The sequence below is a fragment of the Athalia rosae genome, chromosome 4 (assembly GCF_917208135.1).
Source record: "Athalia rosae chromosome 4, iyAthRosa1.1, whole genome shotgun sequence".
In the NCBI taxonomy this organism is placed as follows: Eukaryota; Metazoa; Arthropoda; class Insecta; order Hymenoptera; family Athaliidae; genus Athalia; species Athalia rosae.
Window position 1 is genome coordinate 16,062,147 of NC_064029.1, and position 15,561 is coordinate 16,077,707.

General features: G+C 36.3%; 1 protein-coding gene across 21 annotated transcripts in view; it reads right to left on the bottom strand.

Annotated features, from left to right (window-relative positions):
* LOC105690004 (broad-complex core protein) overlaps positions 1-15,561 on the bottom strand; it is a 76,667-nt gene that overhangs the window by 33,825 nt on the left and 27,281 nt on the right. For 3 of the 21 annotated variants that reach the window (XM_048654164.1, XM_048654162.1, XM_048654163.1), the window contains exon 6: positions 8,255-10,088. The exons of 12 other annotated variants lie outside the window; for them this stretch is intronic. In XM_048654164.1, coding sequence (XP_048510121.1) covers positions 9,277-10,088 — 812 coding nt within the window. In that variant the 3' untranslated portion in view covers positions 8,255-9,276. 6 more of the 21 variants (XM_048654166.1, XM_048654165.1, XM_048654161.1 and 3 more) reach the window with 4 other exon arrangements.

Below are 15,561 nucleotides of genomic sequence, written 5' to 3' on the forward strand. Positions count from 1 at the left end.
AGGTATACTGGTGTATATCTATATTTTTCAAACAGTTCAGAATACATAACTGCAGATATGTTAATATTATATTATTATCAGTTAAATGTATGATATAAAATATTACTTTTCAATAAAATTATTTGGTTGCATACAACAAACGTAGAACAAGAGGTAGGTAAACTTTAAACGAAAAATTGTTCCAACATACCATTCTCAATGCTTCCCCGGACGTGGATGAGCCTAATGGGGGGAAAATGTAATATGATGTTGCTCTACTAATCGCATAGAGAACCGGAATCGTAATTTATTGGAAAATAAATAAAGACAGAAGAGAAGAAAAAAAAACTATAATCGAATCGGATGATCGAATTATAGTAGATCAATGTGTTTTGCAGTGCGTCCATTATATTTCCTCTATGGACGCGAAGATTTTTATTAGAAATTCATTCGTACGTTTCGTTAAACAAATAGTGAGGATCCATGCAGCTCACATTTGTACACATCGCGTTTGGGGGATGAACACATTTTTTCTTTTTTTTCAAAGAATTTTTGTGGAAAAATATATGTTCGGTTACCCGAATTTAAAATTCACGCCACAGTTGCGGAACTTCCCCCCTCTCCTTTGTGAGCAATATACCGCCATCATCAACATCATCGTCATCATTATCATCATCGTCATATTCATTAGAAACATAAATAATTGTTCATATAAATATGGTCGTATTGTCGATATAAAAAAATGCGTTTATTCATAAATAATGAAAACATAATGCGTGTGAGTACAATGGAAATGTTTTACCCTGACCCTTTAAAATTCATATCAATAATCGTATTTATATGTGTGCATACATGTGTGTATCTAGGTATAGCATGTATCGATATTAAAAAATATATATCTATATATTAACCGTGTGTGCGTATTATATTAATATTATATACTGTAAACTCAGGTATAAAAAAAAGGAAGAAATTTATTTACAAATTATAACTATGCACCTACGCTATGTTCTCTACACTGAGATTTATAATATCTCTCCATTTATTTGTTTAATTATTTACAACGTTCAATCATCGTATACGCGCCCTGTACTTACGATTAAAATAGTATCGTGAAAAATAAAAAAGAATAAAATTTAAAAGTTCAAAAAATTAAAATTCAAAAAAATACAGAATGTCGAATTTGAAGGAACGCATTATAGAATCATTCGAAAACCGAAGGGGTGATTTGCTACGATTGCAAAATGTTTTTCAGATGAACAACAATTCATTCGTGGTTCTGAGAGTAACATACGTCGACTACTTAATTTCCATCTCGATTGATTTTTTGTTTCAGATATCGCAGTGACGAAAATTCAACCATACGTGAGAAGAGTAACTTTTACTCACCGAAGAATGGAAAAATTCCGAAACTAGTGGCTTGCCCTGCTAGACTGGCGTACCGAATGATGCGTAGTTTGATGTTAGAACGCAGATTATAGCGACGCTCGATTCGTTTACATTTTTTCACTCGTTAATACCGCGTTGGATAAATTTTTCGATTGTATTTCGTCAAAAAAGTATACATTTTTATATCAGACGTTTGGTGGGATTTCGAGCACGTTTTTCTATCACCGATCAAATTTTTATCTTCGTTCAAAATTCGCGTCCCCAAAATCCGATGAAATTGCCACGGAGAATGAAGAAATAACGAGATCAATACTTTCGAAAAAAAGAAAACGAGTTCACGGATCGCACAAGAATTAAATTCACCCCGAAATGCACTCAAAGATTTTTTTGTTCGCCACCTGATCACCAACCGATGCATCACTTCTCTACTACTATAAAATTCAATGGAACAACCGGCCCGCTCTAAGTACCGCGTAGAACTGAAGAATGTAGAGGAATACCGTAGAGATTTGCGTATGTGTGTAACGAGGTAAACACGAAAGGTCAAAACGGAAATGTTTACTACAGGTATTGATTTCAGATCCAACGTCTTTCTACGACTTAATATTCAACGTCGTAATTCAATTTTACGTGGAAATTTGCGCTGGAAGTTTTATTAGTTTCTACATTACGTATGGTTCAACTTTAATTCCTGCGAGTGGGGTTTGATTTTCATCCCCTAAAAAAAATTAAAATCAAGTAAGAATCGATCTCGTGTCACTATTTTTAGCTTAATTTATTTTTCAAACGTTCCAATGCGTCCTTTTCAAATTCTGCATCGTGAAAATTCGGTTGAAATAATTTTTATATTTCCTATAGAATAAAATATATACTTGTATATAGTTACTAACGATATATTAACGAATTTCAATCACAGAAATACTCAACCGTATCGAATAAAAATTTCAATAATATCACAATTCCTTCGTTTTTTTTTGTTTTTTTTTTGTTGCTTTTCACGTTTTTGTTTCTTATATTTTCATCACAGAATTTCTTTTCTTCTCACGCCAAAGAGACAAAATGGTGTACGATAGTTTAGCAAACATAAAATATGAATATGATTAATATTAATGATAAAATTAAAGATAATAGTAGTAATTACGTTATAATTAATAAAAATTACCAGTAAAATGTTGAATAAATTATCTTTTTTTCAATTCTATTTCCGTTATCCTTTGTTGAATTGTAATTCATAGCGTAGTTACCTGCATCAACTATCTTTATGAATGATTCCTCTTTTTCATTTTTGTTTTTGCAAATACTTCGTTACAACTTTAATTATAAATCATAGTAAAAAACGTATATTCAACAGATCAAGATCGATGATTCTTCGATGAAAAAAAATTCTCACAATAAAATTAAAAACTAACCAAGTTATTGATAGATTGAAAAGAAGGAGAGAAGAACAAATTGCGAATTTTAATTTTGTTTAAGTATTGAAATTTTATAGAAATAAAAATCACAAGCCAGCTAAAATCTCATAAAAATTTTCAGTCTTCCGTCAACCCATATTCACAATCACAAGACCCAACCAACGTTTGAATTATTTAATTTTTTTTCAACCTCATCATTCAATTATTGGTTACTAATTTTTCTTCCCCTCTTTTCTTTCCTTCTATCAATTATTAACATTAAATAAAAATGAAAAATAAAACTTACGAATTGCCAAAGACATGCAATTATCAATGAACTGTTTATAAAATTATACCTTCTGAATATTCAGAGATTTTCGTACGCGTTACTTCATCCCAAAAAAAAAAAAGAAAAAAAGCTCTATAATATTTTTCACACCTTTTTCTGCATGTATTCATTTATGTATGATGCATACATATCTACTATGTGCACATAGAGAATACATATGTACTATGTATAATATACATGTACGTATTTCACATTCAGCAAATATTATGCATATAAAAACTAAATTATTTTGTATTCAGTTCAGTTGTTTGTACTAGTTTTTCTCCACATTATGTATATTATAATATAGCATCACTTGGGCTTAATGGTTTTCCCTTCAATCGACGTTATAATATATTAATTATATATTTCCTGCTTGGTGAAATAATATCATCTCGATAATTTGAATGCCCTCCGATTCTCAATCATATATATGTATATGAATATTTTCTCTTAATTTGATCCAACGTTATTCTTTTTTCAGATCAATCAATCAATCGATAAATCATCGTCTATTTCTTTTCTATGCTGCTCACTTCGCAAATTATATTAAAATTGTATATTGTTCCAAAAATCAATCTTCTACAACCTCGTCAATAAAAAGAAAAAAAAAAAAATTGTAATAATTATACGAATAATTTGAAAAAAAAAAGGGAAGAAAAAAACGGAATGGCACACCGACGCACCGCTACCACAATACGTTGATCCATACCTCGTGACTGAATGAATTTAAATACGTACATAAAAATAATGAAGTAATTGTCGGAAAACGAAGATTATAGTAATGATAATCACAATCATAGTAAATCTAAAAATATTGATAATAAATTTTATAATTAATAATAATTAAATTATCGGTATACCTATTCATAAAAATTGTAACATTAATAAATCATAAATATTATCAATAATTATAATCGAAATTATAATTGAAAATAATTCTTAACGTTAAAGATTCATTGAACTTTCACACAATCAGGACACTCTGGTTGAAAAAAAATCGATTTACAAATGAAATTGAATGAAATTAAATAAAATAGTATAAGCCTTGTAATCAGCACAGCTCTTCTATACATAGGTGTACAAATTATTGGCAAATTGCAATAATTACCAAATAGATGATAAGGAGAAGTGAAAAAAAATTACGAGCAAAGTTTATCAACGCACTCGCCATAGTGCTGTGTCTTTTTTTTTTCTTTCATACAACTGAACAAATTGACATCCAGTTTCGTGTTCCTCGATAACCGTAACTATAGGTATACAAGTAGGTATGATTGGTGAATTTATCTTTTTTTTTTTTAGTTTTCTTCTTTTAGTTTTCTAACTTTTATATCATCAGTATATTGTAAAAATGTGGAGGTAGGAAAGAAAATGAGAATAAAATATAAAAAGTGTAAAAAAATAAAAACAAAATGGGGGTAACTATAGTTGTTCCGAGTTTTTATACATATATAGTATATCGTATTATATATGTATATGTATATGTATATAAATTATTCACTTGAACCGTGTATCGATTATCCCTCACCAATTATTATCATTATTATCATTATTTAACTCAAATTAATTTATTTTAATTCAATTTCTCTCTTCCTCTCATCTACGAGTAAATATGTATGTATATATATATCACTCCACTTGTGTAATTTCCATTTGTTCAGAAAATATTGTAATTGTATTACATCGACTCTTCGATGAGAATAAAAAAATAAAATTGCTTTTAATGTTATTAATAAAATAATATTAATAGTAACGATAATTACGATGATCAATCGTCCGATTTTATTGAAATTGAACGACGTAGATTTTCCGAAAATTTCTGCAATTTCTTTACACGTATATCGGTCGATCAATAGTATCCATACATCGTCACGATTACTTCCTGCGCTCACTATTGTGGTTGATAAATTTTTTTATTTTATTTGTTTATTTGTTTATTAAGGTTTTTCTTTTCCTTTCTTTTTTTCTTTCTCTCTCTCTCTCTCTCTCTCTCTATATGGCTCATTTCATTTTATCCGTTACGATGAGAGAACGAACGTTCTAATTGCAATTGTTCTCTTCTTTCTATGATATCACGTCCCGCATGGGCTGCGGCCGCGTTACGTTGTTCCTCCTCTTTCCTTTGTTGTTCATTTTTGCTGTGCTGTCGATGATAGATGCTCTTGTGATTCCTCAGGCTGTTAAGACTGGAGTAAACTCTCTTACAGATGTTGCAGATCGGCTCCTTACTCGGTCTCGTGTGAACGTTCTGAATGTGCCGCTTCAACCGTGTTAGCGATGTCAGGTTTTTGTTGCAAGGCTCGCATCGAAATTCATCGGTCACGCTGCTGCCGGCCAACAGACCTGGCGGCAGAACCAGACACAGGGTTACTTTTTTTTTTTTGTTTTTTTTCTTCTACTTTCTGACTCGAACTATCATCATTATCATTTATTAATTATTTATTGAATTCTTTTTTTTTTCCTTTTTTTTTTTTCTTACTTCTCAATTCAAAATTCGATTCTACACGATATCCAAAAAATTTTTTTTCTCTTTTTCTTTTTTTCTCAAACCGCGACAAAATAATTGCACGCGCCTGCACCTCGTATTTTGAATTTCTTTTTTCAGTTTGATTTGTTTCTGTTTTTTTTCTCTCAAATGATTCAGATATGATTGATTTTTTTTTTTCTTGAAAACCGTGTGTCTTGTTTCTTGTTTTTTTTTCATTTTTTGAATTATGTTTAATTTATTGAATTATTTTTGGTTTTTTTTTTTTTGTTTGTTTTTGCCACCATCACCTGACAAGCCGTGCCCACGTACTTAGTTATATGCGTAATGTATAATTATTTAAAGATGTGCCTTTTTTTTACAGTTTAAATGCACGTAACATTCGCTAATTGTTTCAGCGAAATTACGTGTGACATTTTTAATTGAAGACGAATTGAATATTTATCAATTATGAGAAAGAAAAATAGAAGAACACATTATCTGAACCTACGAATGGATAATGAAAAGAACAACCAAAATACTGTAATAAATTGTGAATAAAAAAACGAAAGATCTTTCTTTTTCTTGTTCTTTCGATCAAAATTATTCCAAAATTTTATCACCGATGATAAATTTCAGGAAGAGAAAATAAAAAAAGTAAAGGAGTATATTCATTTCGTCTGTGATATAATAAAACTGTAGTAACAAGTATAACAGATAAAAGAATAAAAATTTATAGTTGAGTTTTAAGATTTGAATTTTTTCTTTTTTCCTGTTTTTATAGGTATGTATGTAATAGCAGCGCATTATAGTAGAATGCCAAGCGATCCAAGAGTCCATATAACGATTGATTCTGTGCGATGAGGTTAGTGTTTGTTCAGATCACCAAGATGGAGATTTTCCAGATGTTGATGCGTGGTAATATAAGTAAATATATATAATTATTTACAGCAGGTATATAGTGGTGCAGTATGTAGATGTATACACATATATATTTCATGTATATATATGTAGTATATATATTTACAGATGTGATTGATTTTAATGATTTGATGACGATGATGCGGGGGCTTATTTTTTCTATGGTAAATTATTTTTCTTTTCCGATGCGTTTCATTTTTATATATTATAAAATAAAATAACGACCTTATCAATTCTCACAACTCTCATATACCGTCGATGATCCAGTTATCGAAATAAATTTTCGATACCTCACAATCAGATCTTCCATAATTTTCCCACCCAATATTTCCAACGAATGAATAAATAAAATAGAATTTTTTTCATTCTTGTTTGTCGAATCAATGATAACACGCATATATATGTATTATTGGCGCACCAATGTATTTATTCTCCTTTTCAATTATATCATATATCGCCAGTTCCGTCAAAATTTTCACGTATATAATACATTAACTTTTTCAAGTCAATGACAATAGGTATACAGCCTTATTTAAATATCATTATACATTCAATTCTATATGTACTTCATCTATAATATACATGTATAAATATTGTTTATATATATATATATATAATTTTTTCCTTTTCTAATTCGTTTTTTATATATACAATATAATAGTCATGTATAGTATATATTTTTATGCATACAAAGCGTGAACGACTATTAGTTTTTCATTTGTATATTGGTTATTGTTATGCATAATTATTAGTGTAATCATTTCTTTTGCGTGAGGTAACTTTAAAAACGCAGTCAATGCGAATATATTTCCTTAATATAACCCGGAAAAAAATTTGAAAAAAAAAAGATGAGATCGTTTGACCCAATTCATCCGAATTTCCGGTTTCGTTCAACTCGGGGCTGTCTCTTCTCTTCTTTTCGTCAATGAAAAATTTCCGACTCCCGATTTTGGTGTACGAATTATAAAAAAAAAAAAAAAAAAGAAACCCTAGAATTGAATTCCCTGTCCAACGAACAATTTACCGTGATGAATTTTTTTGTTATTACCGTGATAATTGCAATTGTGAACGACGAGGCTATTTTTAGTTCTGTAAACTTTATCGCATATGTTGCATCTGAATTCCTCGCTTTGAGCGCAATGTAAATCCTGAATGTGACGTTTCAACGTTATTTTATTCCTCAACCATTTGCCGCAATGTGTGCAGGGCAGCCCTTGCATGGACTCCGTGTTCGCGTTCCTGAACTCCGGCGGTACGTTGGCGAACCAATCGGAGGGCGCGGTGTCCGGTAAGAAATTAACATCGAAGGGAACCGTCGCCGGGTTTATCAGTGTGTCGAAAGACGGGGTGGGAAAACTGTTCGGATTATCGATAAATCCCGCGCTCGCGCTCGCCGCGTCCGCGTTCTGATTTTTCGCCGTCGTTAATTCGAGATTATTGCGACCTTCGAAATAACCGGAAGTCGCAGCTTCGCCCACGTTAGAATTCAAACTACTCCCGACCCCCGAGGACGACGCGCCAGCCGCGTTACCGAAAACCGTTACGGCGTTAACAGAATTGTTATCCGGATGAAGAATTTTTTCTAAAACGTTATTAAACGACTGTGGATAATTGTTATTTCCTGAACCGGTGGGATTCAGGGTGTTAACGTTGCCGTGGACGCTCGTTCCAGCGACGGGGAATATTTCCAATTTCGGTTTTACGTTTCCACCGGATAATCGGACGGTCGTCTGCAATACCTCAGGGTCGAACTGAGATATCCTTTTTCCTATTTCGATTCGCCCGCGGGGTATAATCATTTTCCGAAATCACCACCACCCAGAACAGAGAAAATAAATGCCTTTTTATTAGTCTACATACGCCGGGTACTCTGTAATTCTATCAAATGTGCAGTGTGTAAATTTGCGGCCAAAAGAAAAGAGAAAAAAAATTAAAAAAAAAATAAAATGATATTCATAATCGTGATGACAACCAAAGAAATGACAGCTAAATAATTCGTCAATCGACGAAAGCAAAAAAAACTGAACATTTATTTTCTCAAAATTCTGTTCGGTGCGGCTCGTAATCGTACGTCGGTGTGCCTCGAGCTTTTCATTCAGAATCGCGCGACTCCGCGTTCCGTACACACACACACATACAGAAGATATTTCCTAGGTATAGAGCGAACGGAAAATGTGCCTCGGCGAGGGATCAATGGGGCGAGAGAAGTCGGGTCAACGAACAGCCTTGTGTAGCGCGAAGGAGATTGAGGTAAAAGGCACGCGCGCGATATAACGTAATGTCCGTTAATTGAGTCGAGATAAGGAAACATCAAAGTGCTGAAATATGACGTATCGGCTCACAGCCGGCTGTAAACTCATCGTCGATATGTAACGTGCGCGCGTAATTATGTCACGTTTTAATTACAATCGAATCGCACGGGACAGAGAGGGCGAAAAAATGATTGAGCATGAGCAAAATAAAGAGGGAAAAAAAGGAAGAAGTGATTAAAAATGACCAATCATCGCGCGAGACGATACTCTTGGAATTAATTAAGTGCGATTTGTGGCCGACTTCCGATCACATAATTTCCCAACTCTTTCCACCAAAAACGATAATTCCCCTCAGAACTGATTTGCGGAATTTTTTCCCCTCCCGTTTCACAGCCTTCTCGAAACGCGAGCCTTAACGAAAGAAGCTCGAATTAGTTTCGGGGAGTCGAGTGATTTTTGAACACCGCCAAAATTTTTCTTCTCTCTTTTCATCGGTTAATTTTTTTCGTTCGTTTTTCGCTTCGCCGTCAAGAGAATCGAGGACTCGCGAGGTTAGTAAGAAATTTCGCAATGTCCTTCGACGTCCTTTCTGTCCCGTTTGGCGTGATACTGACTTTTATGGCTGACGAGACTGTTCCTTGATTTGTAACTCCTGCCGCATTGATCGCACGAGAGTGACTGAGGAACGTAAAAATGAGTGTCGGCCAAATGCCTCTGCAACGACCAGGCCCTCGAGAATGTCTTCTGACAAAAACTGCAATAGGTACCAGCTGTCGAGGGGGTCGCCGATTTCGCGTTAATCACGACATCCGGTTCAACGGGTCTTCGCCTTACTTCGCGCAGACTCGGAAGTCCCCGATTATCGGTATCGCCGCTGCAAACTCTGTCTCGATCGCACGAAATCCCTAGCGAATTTTTATCGGTAGATCGCAATTGCTCGGTATTCAATTTTTCAAAATCATTGCCACGTCCCATGAGACAGGACTCCAACTCGTCGACGCTTTCGATTTTCGGCGACGTCCTTTCGCTTTTAAAAACGATCTCCATACGATCGTTTATATCGTCCAATAAATCTATCATCGGAAATTCGTCGGTTACCGGAGAATTGTTAACGTTGTTCAAATTCTTGTCGTCGGTATTTTCGCGAAAATTAGCGGATACGGTTTCGATTCGCTTTTTCAAACCATCGGGAGAGGAATGAGAAGAAGAAGAGGAGGAAGAAGAAGTGGGAACATTTATTATCTCAGTTGTAGATTTTTCTCCGCTACTGTTCTTGCGGTAAGTTGTCGGACCGGATTCATCATCATCATCATCATCATCATCATCATCATTCCAGCCCCCGTCCTCCTCAGCGACCTCCTGGTCTGCAACCAAAGAGGAGGGGGGCTGAATCCAACTACATCTCGCCAGAAGAAAAAGAAAAAAAAAAATACAGCTAATTTTAGGTACGTAAAAAAAAAAAGAAAAGAAAAAAATTAAGATCCATCGGACGAGGTTAACGAATCGAGTGATCGGAACGCGAGACCGAAAATTTTCAACTAAAAAATTTACGTTACTGAAGCAACGAAGAAACGACTTTTGCGATAACATATTCCATTGGAGTCGAGCATTTATACGTATAAAGTTCCTCAGGGGGGGGGGTGGGAGTGTTTAAAGAATATTTTCCTCCAGAATACGGGGAGAGAGGAGAGTAAAGAAAAAAAGAGGGTAAGTAGTATTGGTGGTTGTTAAATCATAGTCTGGGCGAGGGAAACTGGAAGTTTGTAAGACGGCGAGGGGGATGCGGATGGGGATGGGGTTGGTAGCAGGTAGAAGGAAGCTGGCGTCTATACTACACTCATAAAAGGTTGTATAACGTTGGCAGATGGGATGTCAATACAGGGAGGGAGGGAGGGCGGGAGGGAGGGAGGGAGGACCGAGTAGGAGCAGCCGGAAAAGAGGATGAACAAGGAGAAGAAGAGGAAGAAGAAACCGGAGTAGAAAGTAGGTAGGGGAAACCCGGTAACGCGAAATACGCGAGGTCCTCGGCTTTTTTGCGGGTTTTACCCGGCCGGTTACCTAGGCAACGTCGTACAACCCCCATCGGAAAGCCGCGAGGAGGGTTGCGTCGAGGGAACGACACAACGTAGTTCGGTTTAGGTATAAAGGTGGCACGCGAAGTAACCGTTGGTTGTCGCGAGCAGGGGAGTACGAAAGTAGGATATTTTTAGGGGTGGGAGTGAGCGGGGGGACGCATAAATGAAAAAGAAAAAAAAAAAGGATAAAATAAACAAAATAAAATAGAAAAAAAAAAAAAAATAAAATAACGGGAGAGAGAAATAAAGATATAGTGCGAGGAGCGAAGAGCTTTTCGAGGGTTGGTATAAAAGGGAGGGGAAGTTGTTTCGGGTATGAGGGTGGCCTAGGATGCGTATTATTCTTAATAACCCTCCCCGGTATGGGGGTAGCGCGCGCTGTTATGACTGATGTCGTTTCTGAGCGCGGGTCTCCTCCCGCTCGCTCTCCTTTCTCTCATCTGCAGAGCTTGCGGGAGCGAAACTTCTGAAGCTGTGTCCCGACACAGTCGGGCCTGCGCGATCGATAATACGCGCCTCTCAGCCAACGACTAAAAAGGAAAAATAATAATAGTCGTAATAATAACTATAATAATAATAATAATAAAAACACACGAGTGCCTTCCGGATTGGTTACTCCGCTCTTAAAATCCATCTATCGCCTCCCCTCTTACGTCGTACCTGTATATCCTCGCTAAATATATAAACGAACAACGATGGATAAAATAACGCGAAAATAAATAAACGAAAAAACAGGAAGCTGCGGAGAAGATGAAGAGAGAGAGAGAGAGCGCGCGCGCGCGGGGACGAAACGGGGTGGAATATGAGGAGCGAAATAAGGGCGATATCCTCCTGCGACGGTCGCTCCCCTCGTTTGATAGGATAGTTACATGTTTTACTGGAGATGTTAATAAAGTTTCGTATTTTATGTCCGAGATTAGACCCCGGGCGAAAAGAGATGCCGAGGTACGGGGTGTACGTGTATACCCCGTAATATAAGGTGATATAGCTGTACTTTACAACCGCCGCTGCCTGGCGAAATCAACCCATGAAAAAACTGAATAAACAAACGATATAAAATATAAAAAATCACTGTCCCTTTTTCGTCTTTAATTATACAATCAAAAAAAATAAAAAATAAATAAAAATAACGTCCCCGTTCCAACCTGTGACGAACCACGAGCGATTCTTCGATGCTATGCAAATCAGTTGAAGGGTATTGCGTACGTCAGAGCGATCAACGGCCGGAGCTACGCGGGGTTAGAATTCCTCGAGGAAGTTTCTTACCGATAAATAAGGGCGCAACCCTTTGTCGAGGGTCACTTCGGGCCACAGTGAGGAAGGTCCTGTACGTTGTACGGGCGAGCAACCCCCTCACTCCACCCCCTAGCCCACCCTGCGGCCATCGTATTATGTATATATATAGAGAGAGAGTACATATCTACTTGTATACAACACGTCTGACCTGACCTCGTTCCTCTGACCGGACTCTCGCGAAACGTTACGCGGTTAGACCGACGCCAACGGATTAGCCACGCGTTTCGCACCCCCTTCGACGACGTCACATGTGTCCGCGTATCTATATATATATCTGTATATCTGTACAACCAAAAGGGTTCGTCATGCGTGAGGAGGGGATGAGTAGGAGGAGTGAGGAGATAATTATTGTCGAGAAATACAAAAGAGCGAAACAAAAATAGGGGATGAAAAAAATCTCGTCGGTATAATAACGCGAAGTTATACGTAGGGATTTTATCACGTACGCGCCTATATTTTCTGATATAATACGTAATCACGGGATTTTCAAAATTACTTCGCACACGGGCAAGAGTGCGTTGTTATGTACGTTCTGAATTTTCTATAAAAAAAGAAAAAAAAGAAAAAAAGAAACGAAAGGAAAAGAAAAAAAAGGGAAATGGCGTGCTAAAATTTTTCCTCTTTTTCCTCTTTCTCATTTCTTTTTTTAATTTTGTTTCTTTTAGGGTACGCGAACCTTCATGGCCGCTGTATATACGGTAGGCGAAGTTTTGATATTCCTAATAAAACGGGCAATTACTTTGCAACTGTTTCCATTTTACGTTGGATTCGAAGGGATCGGTTTCATATCGTATACGAGCGTAGGGAACGGTTGATAGGCTATAACGCTATAAGGTTCTTATGGCTGGCTGGCTGGCTATAAGGCTTTAACAATATAGCCGCGCGTGAGATCCGATTAACGGTGCGTAAAAAACGGATATATATATATATAAACTTTCACATTTTACACAACCTGAAGCACCGGCGAGCAAAACCACGTGTTAATATCCGAAATGTATCAAAAAATTGAAATTAGAAGAAAAGAAACTCAAGTTTTTCCTCCCTATTCAGAATACAACATCGATCGTCGTTATTTAATTTTTTTCCTCCGCGAAAATCGCCCGAAATTTGAAATCAAATTCAGAAACCGTCGACATTTGCGCCACGATTGCGGGGAGTGAAAAGAAAATTAACCAAATCGAGACCCGTTTGAAAAAAAGGTAAAAAGAAAAAAAAAAGCTACCAAAAAATTAGCGTATCGGACGGTGTCGCCGACTGGTGGGTATCGGATGCACGATGCATTAGTAGAAAAAAAAGTTAAATCGTTAATACCGATGTGAAAGTTTCCATCCGCGTTGCATTTTTATATAACGCTATCTCGTCCCCAAAGACGAGATCGTCGCTGAATTATTCGTTTTATTTTTAATTGCGGTGAATTTTTTTTTTTTTTTCTCTTTATTTCATCATCGTCGTAATCGTTATCAAGCTAGAAACATTGCATTTCGCGATTTGGACCGCTCGTATTAATTATACGTACGTATATGTGTACAAATAAAGTTAGCGAGAGTGAACTGATTATACAGCCGCGGCGGAGAGCGCACACACCTCTCCCGTAACACGTTCACACTCACGTACGTATGCATACATATAATATAATTTATTTTTTATTTTATTTTTTATTTTATTTTATTTTTTTTTTTGTTCAAATATATGTGTACAATATATACATATAAAACTGTTGTGCGCAGTTTTTAAGGTCGCCCCAAGTTCATCATCGATAATAGCGAAGGCGAAAAACAACGAACTAGAACCGCCAGCTACGATAAGTGTACGCGCTTGTGTTACAGATAATAAAAAAGAAAAAAAAAGAGAAAGAAAAAAATCTAATAAAGAAAAAAAAAGAAATTCGAACGAATTAAAAAATGCGTATAATTCCAAAAAGAGACGTACGTGGGTACGACGAGTTCGCACGTAAGCTGCGGACGGTTGGATAAACGTGTGTGAGTTACGAGTTACGAATATATCGCGGAGCGGATGAATTATATCGACAGCCGTATATGTAATTCGCAATTTCGCGATACGTCCCATTGAGAATGTTCAAGGCTTCGAAAGAATCACTGACCTTTGACAACAATCTCCGCAAAATGAGAATAGTCGAATCGAAGGAGTTTGTGAAAATTAATGAAAAAAAAAAAATCACCCAGACAACGGTCGGCTCGTCGATTTTTTCGACGTTTTATTACCTCTTATCTTTTTTACGTCTACGATTGCGGGTGTCTCTGTGTACGCGTTTCGCGGTAGAACTGCAGCAATTTCATTCTCCTCGCACCTCGGTGTGGAGCGCAAAAATTAGTCAGAATGAGTCAACGAAAGTTGAGATCGGCGACAGGTCCGGATCGTGACTAGGTTTCGCTAGCGGGTAATAGAGTATTTTTCCACGTCGACAGCGAACGGTTTCTACTCTAGTCTCGCGAACGATTTCATAGTCCAAAAATCGGAGAGTGTCAGCCTTTTTGTTTTCCGGAGAGAGAAAAAAAAGAAAAATAATTATACGAAGGTTGCAGTCGCGGCGGTTCGACATTTTTCATGGCTGATCACGAGACTTATTTTTGTTGGCGCGATTGGATCGTTGCAATTTGAGAAAACGACGTCGATATTGCGATAAATAAAAATGACGTATAGGTAGAAAAGCGTTAAGTAAACGAAATACCGAACGTATATATATATATATATTTTTACTTATATACAACATATGTATTTACGTAAAGTATAGACTCGCGGGAGTAAATATTTGAGGGAATTGCATCAAGAAAGTGCGCCCAACCGTATGCTTGGAGTCTGACGACGTTGACGACGACGACGACGACGTCGCGACGGGTAACGTCGCGGCTTTGCTGATATAGCGCGCGAAAAGTAGTGCGTTTGTGCTATTTTTATATTCTACTTCGTATACAACAGGTTATAACGACGCGCGCGCGGAACGTTTCGTCGTATGCAACTTTTGCAGAGCAGAAGAGAGAGAGAAAGAAAAAAAAAAAAAAAGAGAAAAAATTTATATATATTTACGAAGAATTGCAAAAAGAGCTGCAAGGGAACCGAAAAGAATCGCACAAGCTGTTCTAACTTTACCTACTACTATCATCGACGTACGTACATACGTGTATATGTATGCACAGGTATACACGTAAATACCGAATGACACACCGAGGTTTTTGGTCTTCAAAAAAAGAAGAGAAGAGAAAAAAAAATTTGGAGAAAAAATTATACATTCTACATGCATTTATATTTAATGATTTCACTATTTCAAGTGCTGCAGAACATAATGAGGAGAAAAAGTCAATCGAGAATTTGAAAAGAAAAAAGAAGATATTAACCAAGGCGATGAGGAATCCTTTTTTTCTTTTCTTTTCTTCATTTCAAATTGTAGACATTATTAGGTGTGAGCGTATCGGTGTACATATTTATAAGAGAATTGACGTGTACTTTC